The following is a 21,985-nucleotide window of genomic DNA, read 5'->3' as shown; positions in this document are numbered from 1 at the left end:
AGACTTAAGAGATTGGGCTCTGAAGTCAGCTAGCCTGGGTCCCCAGTTTTCAGCTTATGTGAACGTAAGTCACTTCTCTGAGTCTCTGTATCTGTTAACACATTGTTTGCGGGTAGTTTTTATCGCGCGCTAACAGGTGGCGCGGGCCATTTTTGCTAATTTTTTGCGCAAATGGCAATGTTCAGTAAAATCACGATAACTTTAGTTTATGTATTTATACGTTACCCGCATTCTACTGCTAGTCTATAAAAAACGTATTAATACGTGTCCCGCGCTCTACTACACTGGTAGAACGTATAAATACGTAAAATGTGTAAACACGTTTCCCGCATACAATGTGTTAAATAGAATTAATGGTGATACTTTTCTCATAAGGTTGTTGTATTGGATAAAAAAGTCAACATAAAACACAATGTCTGCCCTGGCCGGTGTTGGTCAGTGGTTAGAGCGCCAAAAGGTCTATGGGTTTGATTCCTGATCAAGGGCACATACCTGGGTTTCAGGTTCGATCCCCAGTCTTGGTTGGGGTGTGTATGGGAGGAAACCAATCAATGTGTCTCTCTCACACAAATGTTCCTCTCCACCCCCCTCCCTTTCTTCCCTCCTCCCATCCACACTCTCTAAAAATCAATGGAAAAAAATAATCTCAGGTGTAGATTTAAAAAACACACACACAGTGTCTGACATGTGCTGTATACATTTTTTTCTAATATTAGTCAACAAATATTTATTAAGCCTCTATAGTATGTGCCAAGCAGTATGTTGGTGCTGAGAACAAAGTAGAGTTCGTCCTACTGCAGAGCTCACAGTCTGGTGGGAGAACCAGACATTAAACAAATCATCAGCTAAGTTAAAAATGCTGATATTCCTGGCTGGTGTGGCTCAGCTGGTTGGGCATCATCCCATGCACCAAAAGGTTGCGGGTTCAATTCCTGGTCAAAGGCACATGCCTGGGTCGCAGGCTTGATCCCTGGTAGGTGGCTTGCAGGAGGCAGCCAATTAATGCTTGCTCTCACATTGATATTTCTCTCTCTCTCTCTCCCTCTCCCTCTCCCTTTCTCTCTCAGGTCAATTAAAATAATAATTTTTTTAAATGCTTATAGAACCATGACCATATGAATCAGTCCCAGAATAGTGTGACATTTAAAAATATACAGCCAATGCAACCAAATAATTTCAAATAGATGCAAGATCTCTATTTGAATCTCTCAAATACCACTCAGAGGCCTCATTACTACTTCCTTCCGCTATCTGAGAATTAATTTTATTAGTATGTTTGCATATTGTATAAATATAGATGTGGATAAAACCAACTTCATTTTTGTATCCCAGAGTTTTCATGCTGTGATCTGTGATGAACCTTAATGTCTTTAGCAAGGCAAAGCAAAGCCCCTAGTTGATGTTATCTGTGTTCCTTAAAATGTAGCCATAAATATTTTTGTCAGTAATGGCTGGAATGGCATGACAACCAAGATAAATAGCAAACTGGTGATAGTATTGATTATAAACAGTAATCTATCACAACACTACCGGGAGGCATGGCCCCTGGCACTGCATTCTTTGTCTTATCATTAGTACCAGAGTTAGACTATAAAAAAAAAAAAAAGTGCTGTAACAGGAGTGTGTTATTGGAGAATAATTTAAGCAGAACTGCTGAGTCATCTATCTGCTCTGACCGTACATTCCTGTAAGTAAATTACCCTATAATGAATTCTGTTAGATTCTATGGAGTTGCCTGTTTTGTTTGTCAATCTTAAGATGCCTTCGTGTAGTGGCCATTACACCTTTGCTCCACCGTCAGATACATGTGTTCATGTTTAGCATCATGCCACAAGTTTAGGACGTCATTTTTTAAAAATTAATTTTAAAATATTTTTGCCCTGGGCAGGTGGCTCAGTTGATTGCACCATTGTCCCATACATCCAAAGGTTGCAGGTTTGATCCCTGGTCAGGGCATGCACATATGGGAGCAACCAATTGATATTTCTCTCTCACATCAATGTTTCTCTCTTTCTCTTTCTCTCAATCCCTTCCTCTCTCTCTAAAATCTATAATTAAAATATTTTTTCGTCCTGACCGGTTGCTCACTGGTTAGAGCAGCAGCGTTACAGACCAAAATGTCTTGAGTTCGATTTCCAGTCAAGGGCATGTACCTGGGTTGCAGGTTCAATCCAGGGCCCTGGTCAGGACTCATGCGGGAGGCAACCAATCACTGTGTCTCTTTCACATGGATGTTTCTCTCTCTCCCTCCCTTACTCCCTTCCATTCTCTCTCTCTCTCTCTCTCAAAAAAAAAAAAAACAAACAAACAAAAAAAAAACAATGGAAAAAATATCCTTGGGTGAGGATTAAACAACAAAAAATTCTAATTTCTTCTTTGACACATGAATTATTTCGAATTCTATTGCCTAATTTTCAAACATTTGGGCTTTTAAAATTATATTTTGTTATTGATTTCTCGTTTAATTCTGTTGTGGTCACAGATCGTGCTCTGCATAATTTTCAATCATTTGAAATTTAAGAGACCTATGCTTAATAAACTAGCACAAGGTCAATATTGGTAAATGTTCCATGCACACTTGAGAACAGTATGTAACTACAATTGTTGCATACAATGTTCTATATGTGTCAAGTGAAATCTGTTAAAAGCATTCCAATCTGTATCTTTATGGATTTTTTTAAATTAAATCTTTATTGTTCAGATTATTGCAGTTGTTCCTCTTTTTTCCCCCCATAGCTCCCCTCTACCCAGTTCCCACCCCTCCCTCCGCCCTCACCCCCCCCCACTGTCCTCATCCATAGGTGCACAATTTTTGTCCAGTCTCTTCCCGCATCCTCCACACCCCTTTCCCCCCCAAGAATAGTCAGTCCACTCCCTTTCTATGCCCCTGATTCTATTATAATCACCAGTTTATTCTGTTCATCAGATTTTTTATTCACTTGATTTTTAGATTCACTTGTTGATAGATGTGTATTTGTTGTTCATAATTTGTATCTTTACCTTTTTCTTCTTCTTCCTCTTCTTAAAGGATACCTTTCAGCATTTCATATAACATTGGTTTGGTGGTGATGAACTCCTTTAGCTTTTCCTTATCTGTGAAGGTCTTTATCTGACCTTCAATTCTGAATAATAGCTTTGCTGGGTAAAGTAATCTTGGTTGTAGGTTCTTGCTATTCATCACTTTGAATATTTCTTGCCACTCCCTTCTGGCCTGCATAGTTTCTGTTGAGAAATCAGCTGACAGTCGTATGGGTACTCCCTTGTAGGTAACTAACTGTTTTTCTCTTGCTGCTTTTAAGATTCTCTCTTTGTCTTTTGCTCTTGGCATTTTAAATATGATGTGTCTTGGTATGGTCCTCTTTGGATTCCTTTTGTTTGGGGTTCTCTGTGCTTCCTGGACTTGTAAGTCTATTTCTTTCACCAGGTAGGGGAAGTTTTCTGTCATTATTTCTTCAAATAGGTTTTCAATATCTTGCTCTCTCTCTTCTTCTGGCACCCCTATAATTCGGATGTTGGTATGCTTGAAGTTGTCCCAGAGGCTCCTTACACTATCTTCGTATTTTCAGATTCTTTTTTCATTTTGCTTTTCTGGTTGGGTGTTTTTTGCTTCTTCGCATTTCAAATCTTTGACTTGATTCTTGTGATCCTCTGGTCTGCTGTTAGGAGTCTGTATAATATTCTTTATTTCAGTCAGTGTATGCCTAATTTCTAGTTGGTCCTTTATCACAACATCAAGGGTCTCACTAGATTTCTTGAGGATCTCACTACATTTACTGGCGGTTTCTAGAAAGTTCTTGAAAAACCTTAAAAATGTGGTTTTGATCTCTGTATCCAGTAGTTTGCTTTCCTCCATTTCTGTCATTTGTGTCCTGTTTCTTTGTCTCAGCATTTTTTATGCTTCGCTGTATCAATAGAGTGCCTTTCTGTGCTAAGTGTCCTATAGGGCCTGGTGGTTCAGCCTCCCCAATTACCTGAGGTAGACACTCTTGGTGCACCCCCTTGTGGGCTTTGTGCACAGTCTTGTTGTAGTTAAGCCTTGATTGTTGTAGGTAACACTGGGAGAATTTGGCCTCCAGGCCAATTGGCTGTGAGAATCAGCTGTGTCTACGGTGGGAGAACTTCTGTGCTGAAGACACCCTTATGGGGCAAGACTTGCTTCAGTGGGGCTTTGGTGCTCACTGAGTCTGCCCCCTGAGTGTGTCCCTTATGGATCTGTGGAGTTATAATTGGATGGTCCCACTCTGACCACTGGGTACACTGGCTCTTGGATCTAAGGAGGTTCTAATTTAGCTCTGCCTGAGGCTACCCTGCAGAAGCCAGCTGTAAAGCAATGCAAGTTGCCCTGGGGCCTTGGGCAACTGCAGTTTGTTAAGTAATTTTTAGATTACAAAGGGCCAGGCCTTTCATATGCAAAAGCCTCCCTGCACGGCTTGGGCAGGGCAGAGCTCCAGGGGATCAACTGGGCGGGGCGGAGCGAGTAGTATGGCTGCTCTCAGTCCTGTCCTCAGAGGCCCCGGAAATCGCTGCTGTGTGCCTCCGAGAGAAAGCTGCTCTTGAGTTCCGACCAATGCCAGACAGTCCCGTTTCTCCTGTATGAGTCTGGGTCCCCAGAGACTCGCCCGGAACTGGAGCTCAGAGCCTGAGACTCCCTCCTGATTGAAAAAGACAATCGTGCCCTCAGCCGCCAGCCCGCTCCGCATGCACCTCCGCACCTTAGTATTTTACTTCCGCACCGCACCTCCTCTGAGTCTCAGTATGCTTTTCTCTTTCCTTCTAGTTGTAGAATTTCCACTCAGCCAGCCTTCCTGTGGTTCTGGATAATGTCTGTTCCATCTTTTAGTTGTATTTTTGAAGTGGTTGTGTGAGGCAGCAATCTCCAGTGTTTACTTATGCCGCCATCTTGGTTCTCTTTGAGTAATTGTTTTAAATCTCAATTAAACTATTTTTTCATTTATAGAAATTCTATTGGCTCTTTTTTAAACCTACTTAATTTAGAAGTCGCTTGTTCCTGATTCATAGTTTCAAGCTTTTATTTCTTTAAACATATTAAATTTGGTTATTTTTAAATTCTGTGCTGATCATTTTCAATATCTGAAGTCTTTGAGGATTTAATTCAGCTGTACTGTTATTCTTCTGTTTTCCATTCATGGTATCTTGTCCCCTTGTGTGTTTTGTGACTTCTTACCAGAAGTTGTTCATTTTCTTGGACTTCTATCCTGAATTTTTGTGATAATTCTTTGAGGCTTCCAGAAATTCCTCTTCCATAAATAATTTGCATTTTCTGCCCTAGACAATTTGGCTCAGTGGATAGAGTGTCGGCCTGTGGACTAAAGGGTCCCAGGTTTGATTCTGGTCAAGGGCACAGCCCTGGGATGCAGACTCAATCCCCAGTAGGGGGCGTGCAGGAAGCGGCCAATCAATGATTCTCTCTCATCATTGATGTTTCTATCTCTCTCTCCCTCTCCCTTCCTCTCTGAAATCAATAAAAAACATATTTTAAAAATAAATAAATTGCATTTGCTTCTGCCAGTCACCTGGAGGAAGCTAACAATCTAGAACTACTTAAAATTAAGCTTTAAGTTTGAGATTTTGGGGATTACACAGTAGAATAAATTATGACCATAAACGATATAAGGGCTGACCTGCAGTGAGGAAATTTCAAAAAGTTTGCCCTCTCCTCCCATTATCTGTCAAAACAAGCAAATATCTTTACTGTATGGACCCTTTTCAATGGTGGGCTTCTCATTTTTCCATTTACTGAGGGTGTTTCCCCTCCCAGACTGAAGTTCATGCAGGACTGGGTGTTCTATTATACCTCCAAACTTGGCCACTTTCTCTCCTCTCCCCAGTTCCTTAAATTCAATAAGAAAGCCACCTGTTACGCTCACTTATCTTCCTGCTTTTATTTCCTCTCCCCATCCCAGAATATTTTCTTTCTTTCCAGCTTAGCAATGTATTTAAAAATATGTATTTTTATATTTTTATCCAGAATTTTAGTGGTTTCAATGGAAAGGATAATTCAGGGCATTTAAACTACCACTGCCAGAGAAGAAAATTCCTGTACTTTCTAAAATCCTCCTCCACCACCCTCCTTCCATTCCACTGCCCTCACTAGTAAACAGTTCCTCGCAGTCTCCCCTCAAAACTCCCTAAATGAGGAGAGAAGTCGAGTCAGGAGAGGGCAGGCAGATATAGAGAAAGTAGAAAAGCCAGTGGATTCGAGATCTCAATGAAGCCAAAGTATCAATGAGTGGAAGTACCTGAGCCAGTGAGCTGGGGGCTGGGGAGAAATAGGGAGTGTGGTGAGAGAACAGAATGTTTGAATAGGTCTGTACCTTTTTCTAGAGGCCAACTGTCTTGCTCAGGTAACAGCTAGTGAATAGCAGAGCAAGGTCTGGGAACCAAGTGTCATGTTTCCAGATCTGCATTCACATCTGAGGGCAGGAAGCGCATTAGGGAACACATACCTTGCCGTAATCAAAGGAAGGCAGCTCAATGCTGGGGAAGAGATCTTGCACGATGGCATTGAACAGTGGCACGTCGGACAAAGTTAGCTTGGCAATGTTCATATCTCTCATGGAGAGCAGCAAAACCTAGGTGGGAAAAGACAAAGACTCAGGCTGGAGGAGCTAGGACCTAGGTGCTCACTAAGCCCTTCCTCTCCAAAGGGTGAGGGGCGAGAGCCAAGAACAATGGCTATACCTGAGCTAGTCTTTAAAAACATGACATGCCCTAGCTGGTTTGGCTCAGTGGATAGAGCATTATCCTACAGACTTCAGGGTCCCGGGTTCGATTCCGGTCAAGGGCACATGCCCGGGTTGCAGGCTTGATCCCCAGTGAAGGGCATGCAGGAGACAGCCAATCAATGATTCTCTCTCATCATTGATGTTTCTATCTCTCTCTCTCCCTCTCCCTTCCTCTCTGAAATCAATAAAAATATATTAAAAAATTAAATTAAAATATGACAGGTAGCCTGGCCAGCATTGACCCAGGAACCAAGAGGTCCCTGGTTTGATTCCCAGTCAGGGCATATGTCCAGGTTGCGGACTTGATCCCAAGGGGAGTGCAGAGGCGGCCAATCAATGATGTTTCTCTCTCGATGTTTCTATCTCTCTATCCCTGTCCCTTCCTCTCTCTCTAAAAATCAGTAAAAACTTATTTTAAAAAATGTGACAGGTAAAATCGGGCAACACAGGGGACAGGAAGAAAGGCGGGAATCCTAATCTAGGGAAAGAAAGGATCTGAAAAACTTCAGTGAAGGTGCATGGAACCAGTGACAATGGAGGTGTCAAGAGCCGGGTCCTTGATCTACCTCTTCATCAGACAGATCCTGCTGCAGGCGGCGCTTCTTGCCAGCATAGCGCAGCAGGGAGGTGAGCGCACGGAGGCCAAAGTCATAGTGGTCCTGCCTGGAGAGCTGCTGCACAGCCAGGGAGTAGAGTGTGTACACCTTCTTGGCCAGAATCTGGGGAATGGAAACAGAGGAGGAAACAACCTATATCTCCACAAACCCTTCTGCTTCATTTAGGAAAAGTTACAGATACAAGAAGCTAAGTCCCAGGACTTGAAACAGCTGGGAGTTGCTCTATGGACAATCCTAATGAGGTCTTGTCAATTGCATAATCGTGGACTTGTAACTTCACACAGAGGGGAGACCTCTGCCTCCATATCCTATTGACAGGGCATTCCTTATAGGATAAACTGACTGTGGGGCCTTCAGGAAGGTCCTCTGTCCAGGGAGTAATCATGGAAGGAAAATAAAATAATTGGGGAAGAAGAGATTATCGGAATACCTTGCAGTTACCAAAGCCCTCCCCAAAGAGAATGATTTCTGCAATAAGAGTTGAATCAGGCACCACCATGGCAATTGGACGGAACATGGATTTAAGATTATCAGGAAGCTCTGTACGACCAGCATAGCCTGGAAAACAGAGCCATTTGTTTAGAATCTATACTGCTTCCCCAAGACTCACTTCCCCATCAGTCCCATGTTCCCCTCCCCTCGCTCCATCCTAACTTTCTCCCCAACTCCACCTCCAAGATTTCTTCCATTCTCATCTCGGCCCTGGCTCCTCCCATACCAATCTGCTCCTCTTTCCTATCTCTAGGCCTTTCCTTACTTTCTGTGTGGCCTTATTCCAAACTCAAATCACAGAGCTGCCAGGTTCCCATCTCTCCAAGTTCCATTTATAATGTCAGTCCTAATAGAAATCACAGCTGCATCTCTGGTTCTTTCGGTACCTAAACCCTTTCCTGTTTTCGCCTAGACCCTTCTGTTAGAGTTATTCCTAGAGAACAGTAATGAGAGACCCTACTGCCTCACTTTGGGGAGATTCTCCCATTTTCAACAGGGATGGAAGATAGAACTCCTGGAGCTAGTTCAACGGGAGAAGATAGTTAAGTACTTTCAAAGCCTCGGGCTATATATACAGGGTTTACAGTTGTTCATATGGAAAAACAATACCGTAATCTATATAAAAGCCTAAGCGACTGTCCAACCAGTAGCTATGATGCACACTGCCCACCAGGGGCAGACGCTCAACGCAGGAGTTGCTGAGCAACGGTAACTTTGCAGAGTGCCCTCTCGAACTCCAGGACCCCTTGGGGGGTGTCGGACTGCTGGTTTCTGCCCGATCCCCGCAGGCCAGGCCAAGGGACCCCACTTGCTGGAGGGACCCTGCTCACTCTGCAGACGCCCTTCTGGCCCAGTCCTGCCCCACCAGCCAACTTTTAATTAATTTCCTTTCAATGTGCACGAATCTGTGCACTGGGCCTCTAGTTAATAAATAATACAGGAATAAACTCTATATGTTGTGTGCCCACAACTATAAACCTACTTTTGCCTCACTTTCTATACACGTAGCCTCCCCTTCTCCCAGAAAGTCTTGTGTTTGTTCTTCTCTCATACTTCGCTGTCTTTAGCCATATTTTACTTGGCTAAATACACGGGCCTGGCAAGACACAGTTGTTTGCCCTGGACACCCAGTTCTCCCCCTGCCCCTGGAGCCCCATCTATTCCCTGGCCCTTACCAGGATTCATGGTGATGAAGATCCCACAGGACCACACCAGATTTATTTCAAAGCCCTCAAAATAGAAGCGGGTGAGGCTGGCAGCCAGGGCAGATAGGATTGACAGGATCTGCTGGGCCACCACTGACAGCACCTCAATGTTGATGCGGTTAAACTCATCAAAGCAGCCCCAGGCACCTGTCTGTAGGGTGGGAGGCAGATTCACTGACAGCAAGAGAAGTACCCCAGGTTGGGAGAAACTAGAAGGTGTGACTAACATAGCCCTGCCTGGAGTGTTCTGATAGGCGAGGTAGCCTCCAAAATGTAAGGAGGGGGGCAGGGAAGTGGGCAGTGGGAGCATAGTGCTGTTGTAGTTCCTGGCCAGAGCTTTCCATCAGACAGGGACAGTCCGGGGGAATGCTAGAAAAGGTGTGAGTTGGAAAGAGACGGGTAGAGAACTTGGGAACACTGAGCGCATACACTATGCACCAGTTTACAGGCATTAACTTATTTAATCCTTAGAGAATCTTCTGATTTTGCAAATAAGCAGAGTGTAGTTCAGGGAGGTACAATTTTAAGAACTGAGGTGATGTAATGTTGTCAGTTACAAAGCACTAAATCAGATTCGGGTTCCAGCTGATTTTCTGGGACTAAAGATATTTAAGGGGCCTCTGGGACAGGATGGCAGGATGCTGACCTGGGCCAGGCCTGAGTACATGCGGCCCATGGACTTGTAGTCCAGGCCCTCGGAACAGTTGACCACGATGACGTAGATGCCAAGGGACTTGCCCAGGTCCTTGACGGTCTCTGTCTTCCCCGTGCCGGCTGGGCCTTTGGGGGAGCCCCCTCGATGCAGGTGCAATGCTGTCGTCAGTGTCATGTAACACCTGAGAATTCAGGACAGGACTCAAGTCAGACTCCTGGGAGCCTTCACTCAGCATTCGCTGCCCCCACCCAAACACCTTGTTCATCCCACATGGCTGACCTGTCTGTAAGGGGGGTGATGACAAGCCGGCCAGAGTTACCCAAGTACTCATAGCCATACTGGAATTGTGTGTTGGTCTGGCGGATGATACAATCATCAAGATCCTGGAGAAATGGCAGAGTACGAGAGAGGTGGGCTTAGAGGAAGAGTTAGAGCTGGGCAATGACTGAGAGTAGGGCTGGTGATGCAAGGAGGTCAGATTTAGAAGATGAGGGGTTCCGTTTAGAGTTAGAAAGAGGAAAGAGTTTATAGCCAAGATGGACACTGGGTTCATTGCATGTCAACCCTAGTCCATTGCAGCAGTCTTTCTAGTTCCGGTCAAGTGACACCATAGTGAATACCAACTGGAAAATGGTTGCCATTTCTGATTTAAGAGACTTGCGACAGAGTTAAGAACTAGATTAGGGCACTGTAATAGGACTAAGGCTTAGATTAGAATATTATTGTATTTAGAGAATAGGAATTTAATTAATGCATTAGGATTGTGTTTAAGGTACAAGAGTGGGGAGCTGGCCCATCTGCACCTTCTCCCAGTAGAAGCGCAGTTGGCTGAGCCACTCAAAAGCATTGACATCCATGAGGCCACTCTTATAAAGCTTCTCCAACACATCTCGGGCATGAACTTCTATGGTCACCAGCGCCACAATTTTAAGCCTCATGATCTTGGTCAAGTTCCCCCTGATAGCTTCTGAATACTTATTCAGTATTGACACCTGCAGAATGAGGTGGCAGGGAAGAGAGCAGATGGATCAATGCAATCAAAGTCAATCCCACCTCGTCCCAGCCTAACTCAACTTTCAACCTCAAGCTAATCCCAACCCCACTCTAACTCCAGATCCCCAATATCAGCATAGAAAAAGGTACTTCTATTCCACCCAAACTTTCCTCACTGACTTCTCCCATAAAGCACCCTCATTCTGACCCTTTCCCACCAGCTCATCTCTAATTCTGACTCCAATTTATCACTCCCTCCCTCCAACTCTAACTCCAGGCCCATCCTACTTGTAGGGTTCCCCACCTGCTTCTTCTTCATGACCTTGAGGATTTTCTTGTCTCCCCGCTCCTTAGCTGTCTGCAGGCACTTGGCGACATCAGCCGTCCACTGGATCTGACTGGCAGCGATCACCACCTAACACATGTACAGAGGCTGTATCCCAAAACCCTGTCCCTGGCTACCCACACAGCCCAGCTCCCATATCGAGGGACCAGGCGCTACTCTCTCATATGCTAATCTGCTCCGAAGGGTGGGGCACATACTTAAAGTTAGGAGCTAAGGGTCTGGCATGCAGGGTTCCAGGGCCTAGGCCCAGAGCAGGGGCACAAGAAACCAGCATTTTTTTTTAAACCAGCATTTTCATATTTAAGATTTTGTCTTTACCTTTGCTGCTCCCTTTCAGCCCTATGTTTCTTGTTCCTTCATTTCTATTGACCCGAGCTCACCTGGCCAGCCCAATCCTTCACCCATTTGTCCCTCTTGTTAAGAAACTTCTTGAGGGCCAGACGGCAGTTCCGGAGAAGGTCCCGTAGGGTTACCCTCATGTTCCGCTCCACATCGCCAAGCCAGGACTGAGGAGAGGTGAGAGAACAGGATGGCTCGGCCTCAGAGGCCAAGACACGAGTCCCCACGGGGAAAGGTGCTTAAGCAACAGAACTGCAGGGCATGGACCAAAGATAAAAGTAGAACCTGGGTAGTATCTGGCATGGGCCCCTGGGGGATATGGAGGCCAGATGACAGATTTTTGGGGTCACCGTAGAGATTACAGTTTTCAGGAAGGGCAAAACGTGGTTAATTTCCCTTCACAGAGATGTTCTCTCCTCACAGAGCAAGCAAACTTCCTAACGGGAATAAAATCAACTTGATTCTTAAACCTGTGCCACAACTCACCTCCACAGGCCCTTCTAAAATTACCGAGTGGAGGAAATCAATATATTCGCCATCACCTGAAAACATTCCCACAGCTTCCCATTTGCTGCTGGGTCCCCCAACCTGTAGAAATAAGAAGCTATTAATGGCCTGGACTGCTTACTCCTAGAATCTGCCTAGATGGTGTTTGGACCCCTTTCAGAGTAATGTCTGCTCCTCTCCCCTCAATATTACCAATTCTAAAAAGTTCTATCCCACATAAACCAGAATCATTAATATCCCCCTCCCATTGGGGGATATCCTTCAAGGCCTTGAATAGCTTGACCTCAACATCCTCCCCTGCCCTTCATCTCATTATAGCCAACTCTATATACCTTCTGCATTCTCAGAAATTTGATGTTGTCAAAGCATTTTTTGAGGTGTGGCTGCACAGCCTCTGGGTTGCGAGACTGGCCCAGAATCTCCAGGAGGTCATCATTGGACAGGAAATAGAAGCGGGGGAAAATATGGCGTTTGGTCTCTAAATACATATCCAGAGACTTCTGAATATCTTCCAGGATTGCATTCATTTCTATCAATGAGTCCAGGAGACCTGGGAAGAAAAGCAATAAATGACATTTGATGGCTTTTACCACTGTCCTGAGTAGATCTAGAGTATCCAACTATATCTACTCTGCCAGTTCTTGAATGAGTACAGATTGTCATAATTGTTTTAGGAAGCAGAGAAGTGTCCCCAATCAATCCATCATGCTTATCCCATTCTCTATTAATTCACTATAAAGTATTCATTATACACTATTACATACATTATACATTATTATATACCACATATGATTCTATTAATATACTACATCTCTCCTCAGTCTTTGGAACAGTTTCATTTCACCAAAGAACTAGGGCTCTGCCAGTTACCCCAAGAGTCTGAAAATTAGAGATTGTTCTACACATATACAACCTAACAAGTCAAATCATTAGAATCAAATACTTATCTCATGCACACAATAAAAGAGGACTGCAATGACTAGAGTTGTAATAATATAGCAGTGTGAAAAGAGCACTAGACAGGAATTGGCACAAAACATTCAAAGTGCTGAAAAGCAAGGGCCTACAACCAAGATTACTCTATCTTTTAAAATCAAAGCTACCATTTAAAATCAAAGGACAGATAAAGAGCTTCCCAGACAAGAAAAAGCTGAAGGAGTTCATCACCATCAAATCAGTATTACAAGAAATGTTAAAGGGACTTCTTGAAGAAGAAGAAAAAATATGAGTAAGAAAATATCGCCAAAAAAAATTCTCAACTGACAAAGGCAAACACATAATAAAAGTCATAGATCACCCAACACTAACACTAGTTTAAGGTTAAAAGGCAAAAGTAGAAAGATTATGTGTAATTACAACAGCAAATTAAGGGATACACACAAACATACATACACAAAAAGTGAAAAAATGACAAAACAAATGTGGAGGGATCAAGTAAAACTGGTAGTGATGTGTTTGAAATTAAGCAACCAGCAACTTAAAACAGATGCCTGGCAACCACAAACATGGCAACCACAAACTCAAAGTCTACAAGGTATTCAAGAAATAAAGAAGGGATCCACAGAAATAAAGAGAAAGGAATCTACGGAAAGTTATCAACATACAAGAGAAGAGAGCAAGAGCCCTAACCGGTTTGGATTGATTCCGGTCAAGGGCATGTACCTTGATTGCGGGCACATCCCCAGTAGGGGGTGTGCAGGAGGCAGCTGATCAATGTTTCTAACTCTCTATCCCTCTCCCTTCTTCTCTGTAAAAATCAATAAAATATATTTTTTAAAAGAGAGAGAAGAGAGCAAGAGAATAAGAAAGGAACAGAGAACTATAAAGACAATCAGGAAACTATTAATAAAATGGCAATAACTACATACCTATCAATAATTACTTCAAATGTAAATGGATTAAATGCTCCAATCAAAAGCTGAATGAATGAAAAAAATGTGCTACATATAGACAATGAAATATTACTTAGTCATAAAAAGAATAAAGTCTTAACCATTTGCGACAACATGAATGGACCTACAGGGTATTATGCTAAGTAATGTAAGTCAGACAGAGAAAGACAAATGCATATGATTTCACTTATGTGGAATCTAAAAAACAAAATAGATAAAACAAAACAGAAACAAATTCATATACCATATGATCTCACTTATATGTGAAATCCAATGAACTAAATAAACCGACGAACAAAACAAAAACAGAGACATGGATACATGGAACAGACTGATAGCTGTCAGAGGGGCAGGGGGAGGGGGAACTGGATGAAAGAAGTTGAAGTAGCCAAATAACAGATATGCGTAAGCAGACCAGATAACAATGTGGTGATAGCCAGGGGGAAGGAGGGGTGGGGCTGGGGCTGTTTGCTCTCCCCTAACAGTCGGAGAGTCTCAGGACTCCCAGCCTCTGCAATCCTGTTGGGGCTACAGTAGAAATGATTGCCCCCAGTGCCCTTATCTGCCCCTCCTGTCCCTCCTATAGGCAAGGGATGTCTGGGATAGGGATTATGCTTCACCGAGGCCTTATGAGGCAAGTGAAAGATATTTGGATTTTCTCTTTTAAAATTCTTAGTTATTCAGGTAGCAGGGCAAATCTTCCTCTGAAAGCCACTCCCATAGGAGTGGAAGTAAAGATTAGACATCATTTTGAGAATACTGACACTTTTTTAGGGCTGTGAATGAGTGGGAGCACGGAGATAAAATATTTCTTTAAGAGAAGGATGAATAATTATATTTATATTTCAGGTTATAGTAGTTTTTTAGTGGGAGTGGGTGAATTTGTTGCCATGTGCACCTTGGGGTTTTGTAATGCAAATGTTTTAAAAAAATATTGTTTTTCTTTTCTCTTACTTCTTGTCCTTGAGTGTTCTTACTATTAACATTATTTGTAATTCATCAAAAAAAAGTTACTAGTGTTATTTATAGTTTATCTTCCCTCCTTTAAAAAAAAAATGGTGGCGGGGGGAGAAGGGAAATGGGGACATCTGTATCAACAAAAATAAGGAAAAGAAAAAAAAGCCCTCATAACCCGGCCTGGGAGGCTCAGTGTTTGAGTATCAACCTATGAACCAGGAGGTCACAGTTGGATTCCCTGTCAGGGCACATGCCCAGGTTGCAGGCTCAATCCCCAGTAGGGGGCATGCAGGAGGCAGCCAATCGATGATTCTCTCTCATCATTGATATTTCTATCTCTCTCTACCTCTCCTTTCCTCTCTCTGAAATCAATAAAAACATACTTCTTTAAAAAGAAAAATTTTTTAAAAACCTCATCGACACAGAGAACAAACTGATGACTGCCAGATGAGAGAGGGATTGGGAGGCTGGGTGAACAAGGTGAAAGAATTGAAAAGTACAAATTGGCAGTTATAATATAGTCACAGGGATGTAAAGTACAAGCTTGGGGAACATCTATAATAATAAAAGCATAATATGCTAATTAGACCAGACAGCCAAACAACCTTCTGGACATCATTCTGGAAGTCCTTCCAGATGAAGCCGCTGTGGAGGGAGCCAAGGCAGAGGTGGTTAGGGGCAATCAGGCAGGCAGGTGAGCAGTTACAGGTGATCAGGCAGGCAAGCAGAGTGATTAGGGGTGATCAGGCAGGCAGGCAAGTGGTTGGGACAATGAGGCAGGCATGCAGAATGGTTAGGTGTGATCAGTCAGGCAGGCAGGCGAGCAGTTAGGAGCCAGCAGTCCCTGTTTCGAGAGGGATGTCCAATTGCCAGTTTAGGCCCAATCCCCCAAACCCTGTGGGATCAGGCCTAATCCAGCAGTCAGACATCTCCCAAGGGGTCCCGGATTGCGAGAGGGTGCAGGCCAAGTGAGGGACCCCCTCTCTCACCCCTGTGCATGAATTTTGTGCACTGGGCCTCTAGTAGTCAATAATCTATAATAATAAAAGTATAATATGCTAATTAGACCAGACAGCCTGGGCTGCGAGGGCTGAGGCAAGCCACCGCGGCTGCAAGGGCCGAGACCCTTGCACAAATTTTGTGCATTGAGCCTCTAGTGTTGCAATAACTATAAATGACACCAGGTGGGTGCAACACTAACAGCAGAATAATACATGTTGTCACTCAACTTTGCATAACCTAATACTTACATTTTATCAGAATAATTATGTGGGGTTTCTTATATGTATACTCAATTCTTAGGAAAAGGAAGAATTGTTAGATTTGACCCTAAGCAAAATAAAGAAGTTCTCTGTACCACTTGACAAAACTCTCTCCTCAGGATACCCATTGTAGGTGCCAGTCACAAAAAACATGACTTCCTGATTCTTTAGGCCAATATATAGCAATCAACCAGGCCTCACCATGTTTACCTCTTTCCCCATCCCCTACCAAAGTATCTACAATGAAGACTAGTTAATCTGATAACTAAAGTCAATGTTTGCAGGGGTGAGGGGAGTGGGTGGGTGGAGGTGGAAGAGGGTATGGGGGCATAAATAGTGATGAAAAAAATAAAATAAAGAAAAATAATAATAAAGTCAATGTAATAATAACACTAGCTAATAGTAACCAAGGGCTTACTCTGTGGCATTTAATGTGATAAGTGCTTTATTTGCCTGATCTCAGTTATCTGCATCATCTCATGAGATGAGTCAGCTAGAGAAGAGGGAGTCCTGCTGGTGTGGCTCAGTGGTTGAGCATTGACCTAAGAACCAGGAGTTTACAGTTCAATTCCCGGTCAGGGTATATGACTTGGTTGCAGGTTCAATCCCCAGTGTGGGGTGTGCAGGAGGCAGCCAATCAATGATTCTCTCTCATTGTTGATGTTTCTCTCTCTGTCCTTCTCCTTTCCTCCCTGAAATAAATAAAAACATATTAAAAAAAGAGAGAGAGAGAAGAGGGATTTCTCAATCAGGACTTCCTGAGACACAGTGTTATTAATTGAGCACTAACTTTACAGCAGACCCTCTACTCAGTGTTACGTACTCCTGTATAACTCTTGTAAACCCTGAGAAATAGCTATCATTAATCCCCCTACTACAGGTGAGGAAACTGTGGCATGGAGGGAGGGAGCTGCCCAAGAGCATACAATCAGTAAAGCATAAGTCAGATTTTGAATTTGTCTGCCCGATTCCATATCCCATTCTCTTAACCACTACATTGTACTCCACTCAAACATTTATTGAACTGAATTTACTGACTATTATTTAACGCTTAGAAGTAGCCATGGTGATGGTATGGCGGCCAGGTACAATAGTCATCTTTCAATAAGTGAACCAAGTGGCCATGACTTCACACATAAAACGCAACCTGAGGTTATGTCAGGGCAAGAGGCCAGGGAGCTCAGACCTGGATAGTGGGTGCTCCGGAGAGCATTGTTGTCCTTGCTCATCCGCTCCATGATGGTTTTCCACCTGCTGTTGATCTGGTCAAATAAGGCTGATTCATTGGGCAGCTGCTTACGGATGTCCTCTCCTAGGAAGATATTCTGAAGGGCCAAGAATTTTGGAGTGAGAGGCGTTTCTCACATACTCTCCACACTCTGCTCCCTGCTCCCAGACCATGGGTGATAGTTGAGAGAAGATAAGGAGCATTAGAATCAAAGGGTCAGAGAGGTCAGAGATCTGGGTCCAAGAAAAATAATGAAAGAAGAACAAGGCTTTTCAGGGAGGGAACTGATGATGAGAGGTAATAACTAGTGCTTGGGTCCTGAATGAAGAATCGCTGTGACAGTGGGAAAATGAAGCTGATAACGGGGCACATATTAGGTCCTATGCAAATAAGGGAGTGAAAACAAGGCGTAGAAAGAGCTCAGGCTGTGAGTCCTGACCTCCAGGTACATCCACTGACGCTGTACTGTGAGCACTGTCTCAATAACTTCCAAGATGAGGGAGAGGCAGCGCTCCCAGTGGTCCACCTCCTTCTCAAAGGCCTTGACAAAACGAGATGCCTTCATGGTGGACAGAGCCACCTGGTTATCTTCCAGTGCCTGGAATACTTCCTCTGTGCCTCTGGGGAGGAAAGCATCAAAATCATGTTCCTTCCCCATCTGCCAGTCCTTGGTCCCCGCTCCGCAGCCCAGGTCACACAGCCCTCCCCTCTCTCGCTCCCCGAGGCCCTCTCTACCTGAGCCGGTGATAGCCCTTATCCTTGTAGGGTATTAAGTCTAGCTGAATCACTTCCCAGGTCTTGGCAATGTTTTGTAATGCCTGTGGAAAGAAATCGGGGGACACAACAATCAGATATTAATCCCCAAGGGGAACAGGAGCTGCAAGAAGCCATCAGACGATAAAAAGCTGGAAGCCTTTGCTCCAGGCTTAGGAAGCGGGGAGTATGGAGAGGACTCTGTCATACCAACTCTATTGCCAGTTCTTTGGTTGCTGAGGCAGAGATCTCCCCAATCTTCTCCACGTGTTGATCCATTCCAAGTTCCACAATCTTCTCCAAAGTAAAACTTTCAGATTCCTGATCAAACTCCCGTTGGATCTCATCCCTGACCTGATCCCAGTGCCTGCAGCCAAGGACAGAGGTCAGTTTAGAGGGCAGAACACCAGGGCCTGCTGAAAAGTATTAGCACTAGTTATCACCTCTCATCGTCAGTTCCCTCCCTGAAAAGCCTTGTTCTTCTTTCATTATTTTTCTTGGACCCAGATCTCTGACCTCTCTGACCCTTTGATTCTAATGCTCCTTATCGTCTACTCAACTATCACCCATGGTCTGGGAGCAGGGAGCAGAGTGTGGAGAGTATGTGAGAAATGCCTCTCACTCCAAAATTCTTGGACCTTTAGAATATCTTCCTAGGAGAGGACATCCGTAAGCAGCTGCCCAATGGGATATTATGATGTATATTTATTCATTCATGATTTCACCCCTATTTACTAAAAAGGCTCTAACAGGCAACTTAGGCACTGTGGGGAATACAGAGATTGATGTGCGATTCTCAGGAGAAGGGAGTTAAGATGGATCACTACAGTTTTATTATAGATTCTGTGCTGGGCTAAGTGCCCTACATGAAACATCTCACTTAATTCTCACAACCACTCTATAAATCAGGGGTGGGAAATGTCCAGCCCGTAGGCCATATAAGGCCCACAAAATCATTTGGTCTGGTCCTGCCAACGCATTGGGGGTGAGTTCATTAAATGTTAAGTATAGCAGATTAATTTTTAAGGGGATAATTTTGCATGGCCCACGAATGATGTTATAAATATCCAAATGGCCCTTGGCAGAAAAAAGTTTCCACACCCCTGTATAAATGATGAATTATTGTCATTCCATTTATATATGAAGAAACTGAGGCTTAGAGAGATTAAATAAGTTAAGTAAATAAAGTGGTTAGGTTATACTTAACCCCATACTTAATGGTGAAACATTGCCAAAAACATTATCCCTGGAGGCAATGCAAAAGAAGTAAAATTATTTTCTCCTAAATAGATAGGTAATTAATTACTAAAACACCATTTGTAAAATAGTTTATTCTATACTCAATGGTTTCAAAGGACCCTTCTATTAAATTTGAAAAACAAAAGTAGAAAGAATTAAAAGAAAGTTGGAGAGGATGAATTTATAACTCTGGGGTAAGGGAGGTCTTAAACAAGGCACAGAAGCAAAAACCATAAAGAAAGTTGTTGCCCTGGCCAGTGTGGCTCATTGGTTGGGCGTTGTTCTGTGCAGCAAAAGGTTGCTGGTTTAATTCCCAGTCAAGGGCGCATGCCCTGGTTGTGGGCTTGATCCCTTGTAGGGAGGCAGCAGATGGATGTTACACTCTCACATCAAAGTTTCTCTCTCTCTCCCTCTCCCTCTCCTTTCCTCTCTTTCTAAAAATCAATAAACTATTTTTTAAAAAGAAAGAAAGTTATACTTTTGGCTGCATCAAAATAACTTTTGTATGGCAGAAGGCATAAAGCTTAGCTAAGACAGATGGCATAAAGTGAGAGGAGACAGAGGGGGAAGGAAGCAGAGAAGGAATACAGAATCCAGGACAGTGCGAGAAACAGAGGACCATGGCAGGCTCTAATGAAGGTCTCTTCCAGAAGTGTGTTTGTAGACAGAGGTGCACAGAGAGCTATGATCACCACCGAGGGGACAGGCCAGACGGTCACCCCAGGAGCGGAGGAGACTTACCTCTCTCTAAGAGCGGAGTTTCGCAGGTCTGAGATGAGAGGCATGGTCCTCTTGAACTGCTCGAGTTTTGATCGAGTGGTTTCAATAATTTCCCAGTTTCGGTCCTGAGCAAAAGTGGGAAGTATCAGAAGAGCTGACAATCTTACCTGCACAGTTCCCCTTCCTCAGTTGGCTTATCTTCTGCCCCTTTCCCTCCTTTCTTTGCACACCTTAAACTCTTTGGCTAGTCTTGTAAGGCGACGATACAGCCCATGGGCCATGGTCTCCATGGTCTCTGTCTGCAGGTTCAGGAACCGACCGGTCTTCCACTGGTTCCAGTTTTCCTCCCAGTCCCGTGTGATCTCCCAGATTTGCTGGAGTGCGTCTAGCTCCTTCGTGGCAGAGAGCAGAAAGATGTAAGTAGCATGACTCTTGCCCTCTTTCTTCCTGACAAACACTCAGGTTCTTTGCTCCTCTCATCTGAGAAGTTTTTCCCTCCAGGCAATAGAGCTGCCTCCTCAATTCAGATTTCTTTCTCTACTCTCTTGCCTTACGAGCTCCTCAAATAACAAGCACAGGGAAGTATATTCAGCATCATTAGTCAGTAGAGACATGCAAATCAAAACCACAATGAGACTCAACTTCACACCCACCAGAATGGCTAGGACCCAAAAAAAAAGTGGGGGGCGAGGAGTAAGTGTTGGCGAGGATGCAGAGAAATAGAAACCCTCGTACATTGCTAGTGGGAGTGTAAAATGGTGCAGCTGCTGTGGGAAATAGTTTGGCAAGTCCTCAAAAAGTCAAACATAGAATTACCATATGATCCAGCAATTCCACTCCTGGGTACATACCCACAAGAACTGGGAACAGAGACTCAAACAAATACAAGTACACACATGTTCATAGCAGCACTACTCACAGCAGCTGAAAGGTGGAAACAACCCAAATGTCCACTACTTGTTAATGGATAAACAAAACGTGGTAAATTCATACAATAGAATACTAGCCAGCCACAAAAAGAAATGAAATATTGACTGGCACATGCTACAACACGGATGAACCTTGAAGATATCATGCTAAGTGAAAGAAGCCAGATACGAAGAGCCATATATTTGTATGACTCCATTTATATAAAATGTTCAGAATAAGCAAATCCACATGCATAGGAAATAGGTTAGTGGCCAACAAGGACTGGGGAGAGACCGGATGGGGAATGACTGCTGTGGATACAGGGTTTCCTTTTGGGGTGATGAAAATGTTTTAAAACTAGAAGTAATGGATACACAACACTGTGAATGTACTAACTGCCACTGAATAACTGTTCACTTTAAGCTGGTTCTTTTCTTATCTGAATTTTACATCAATTGTTTTAAAAAAGCTACTCATGCCCGGCCAGCATGGCTCAGTGGTTGACAGTCGACCTGTGAACCAGGAGGTCACCTTTCGATTCTGGTCAGGACACATGCCAGGCTTGCAGACTCAATCCCCAGTAGTGGGAGGTGCAGGAGGTAGCTGATCAATGATTCTCTCTCATCTTTGATGTTTCTATCTCTCTCTCCCTCTCCTTCCTCTCTGAAATCAATAAAATATATTTTAAAATAAAATAAAATAAAAAGCTCCTCATGCACCCATCTGTTTTTCCAGGCCCTTAGGGTGAATTCACCTGCCCCATATGCTTAATTACCATAGGGCCTAACTCAGCACCCCACCTTCTCCAGGTTCTGCAGGTCCTTGGAGGCTGGCTGCTCGATCTTGAAGATGCCCAAGTTGGCACGGAGAGTGTTTTCTTCTTCCCTCATGGCATTCAGCATGGCCCGCATTTGGGCGATCTGATCTAGAGCAGTCTGGTGTCCCACACTACTGGTGAAGGGGCCTGTGGAAAATCCCAGATGAAGCTCAGATTCCCACTCAAGGTCATGGTCCTCTGAAAGGACTGTCATCGCTCTCCTACCTCTTTGTGGGTAAATCTCACTTCTTCCTCACATGAGAGAGGGAAGGAAAGGAAAATAAGAGAAAATGCATTGAAAGGATGAT

The 21,985-nt window shown here is 43.7% G+C and overlaps 1 protein-coding gene across 1 annotated transcript in view; it reads right to left on the bottom strand.

The window, feature by feature from the left end:
- Window positions 1-21,985, bottom strand: part of DNAH2 (dynein axonemal heavy chain 2) — a 108,614-nt gene that overhangs the window by 45,180 nt on the left and 41,449 nt on the right. Inside the window, exons 24-41 of the mRNA XM_036341481.1 lie at window positions 21,661-21,824; window positions 20,182-20,343; window positions 19,973-20,076; window positions 18,203-18,359; window positions 17,975-18,057; window positions 17,679-17,859; window positions 17,198-17,336; window positions 12,233-12,450; window positions 11,880-11,981; window positions 11,435-11,560; window positions 11,013-11,123; window positions 10,519-10,707; window positions 9,995-10,098; window positions 9,707-9,896; window positions 9,031-9,211; window positions 7,794-7,921; window positions 7,313-7,465; window positions 6,468-6,593 (exon numbers count right to left, since the gene is read on the bottom strand). Of these exons, the coding sequence (XP_036197374.1) occupies window positions 6,468-6,593; window positions 7,313-7,465; window positions 7,794-7,921; window positions 9,031-9,211; window positions 9,707-9,896; window positions 9,995-10,098; window positions 10,519-10,707; window positions 11,013-11,123; window positions 11,435-11,560; window positions 11,880-11,981; window positions 12,233-12,450; window positions 17,198-17,336; window positions 17,679-17,859; window positions 17,975-18,057; window positions 18,203-18,359; window positions 19,973-20,076; window positions 20,182-20,343; window positions 21,661-21,824 (2,618 nt within the window). The remainder of the gene's footprint in view (window positions 1-6,467; window positions 6,594-7,312; window positions 7,466-7,793; window positions 7,922-9,030; window positions 9,212-9,706; window positions 9,897-9,994; window positions 10,099-10,518; window positions 10,708-11,012; window positions 11,124-11,434; window positions 11,561-11,879; window positions 11,982-12,232; window positions 12,451-17,197; window positions 17,337-17,678; window positions 17,860-17,974; window positions 18,058-18,202; window positions 18,360-19,972; window positions 20,077-20,181; window positions 20,344-21,660; window positions 21,825-21,985) is intronic.

The sequence above is a fragment of the Myotis myotis genome, unplaced genomic scaffold (assembly GCF_014108235.1).
Source record: "Myotis myotis isolate mMyoMyo1 unplaced genomic scaffold, mMyoMyo1.p scaffold_m19_p_17, whole genome shotgun sequence".
In the NCBI taxonomy this organism is placed as follows: Eukaryota; Metazoa; Chordata; class Mammalia; order Chiroptera; family Vespertilionidae; genus Myotis; species Myotis myotis.
The sequence above is the reverse complement of the archived record's forward strand: the minus strand, read 5'-3'. Positions and strand labels throughout refer to the sequence as shown.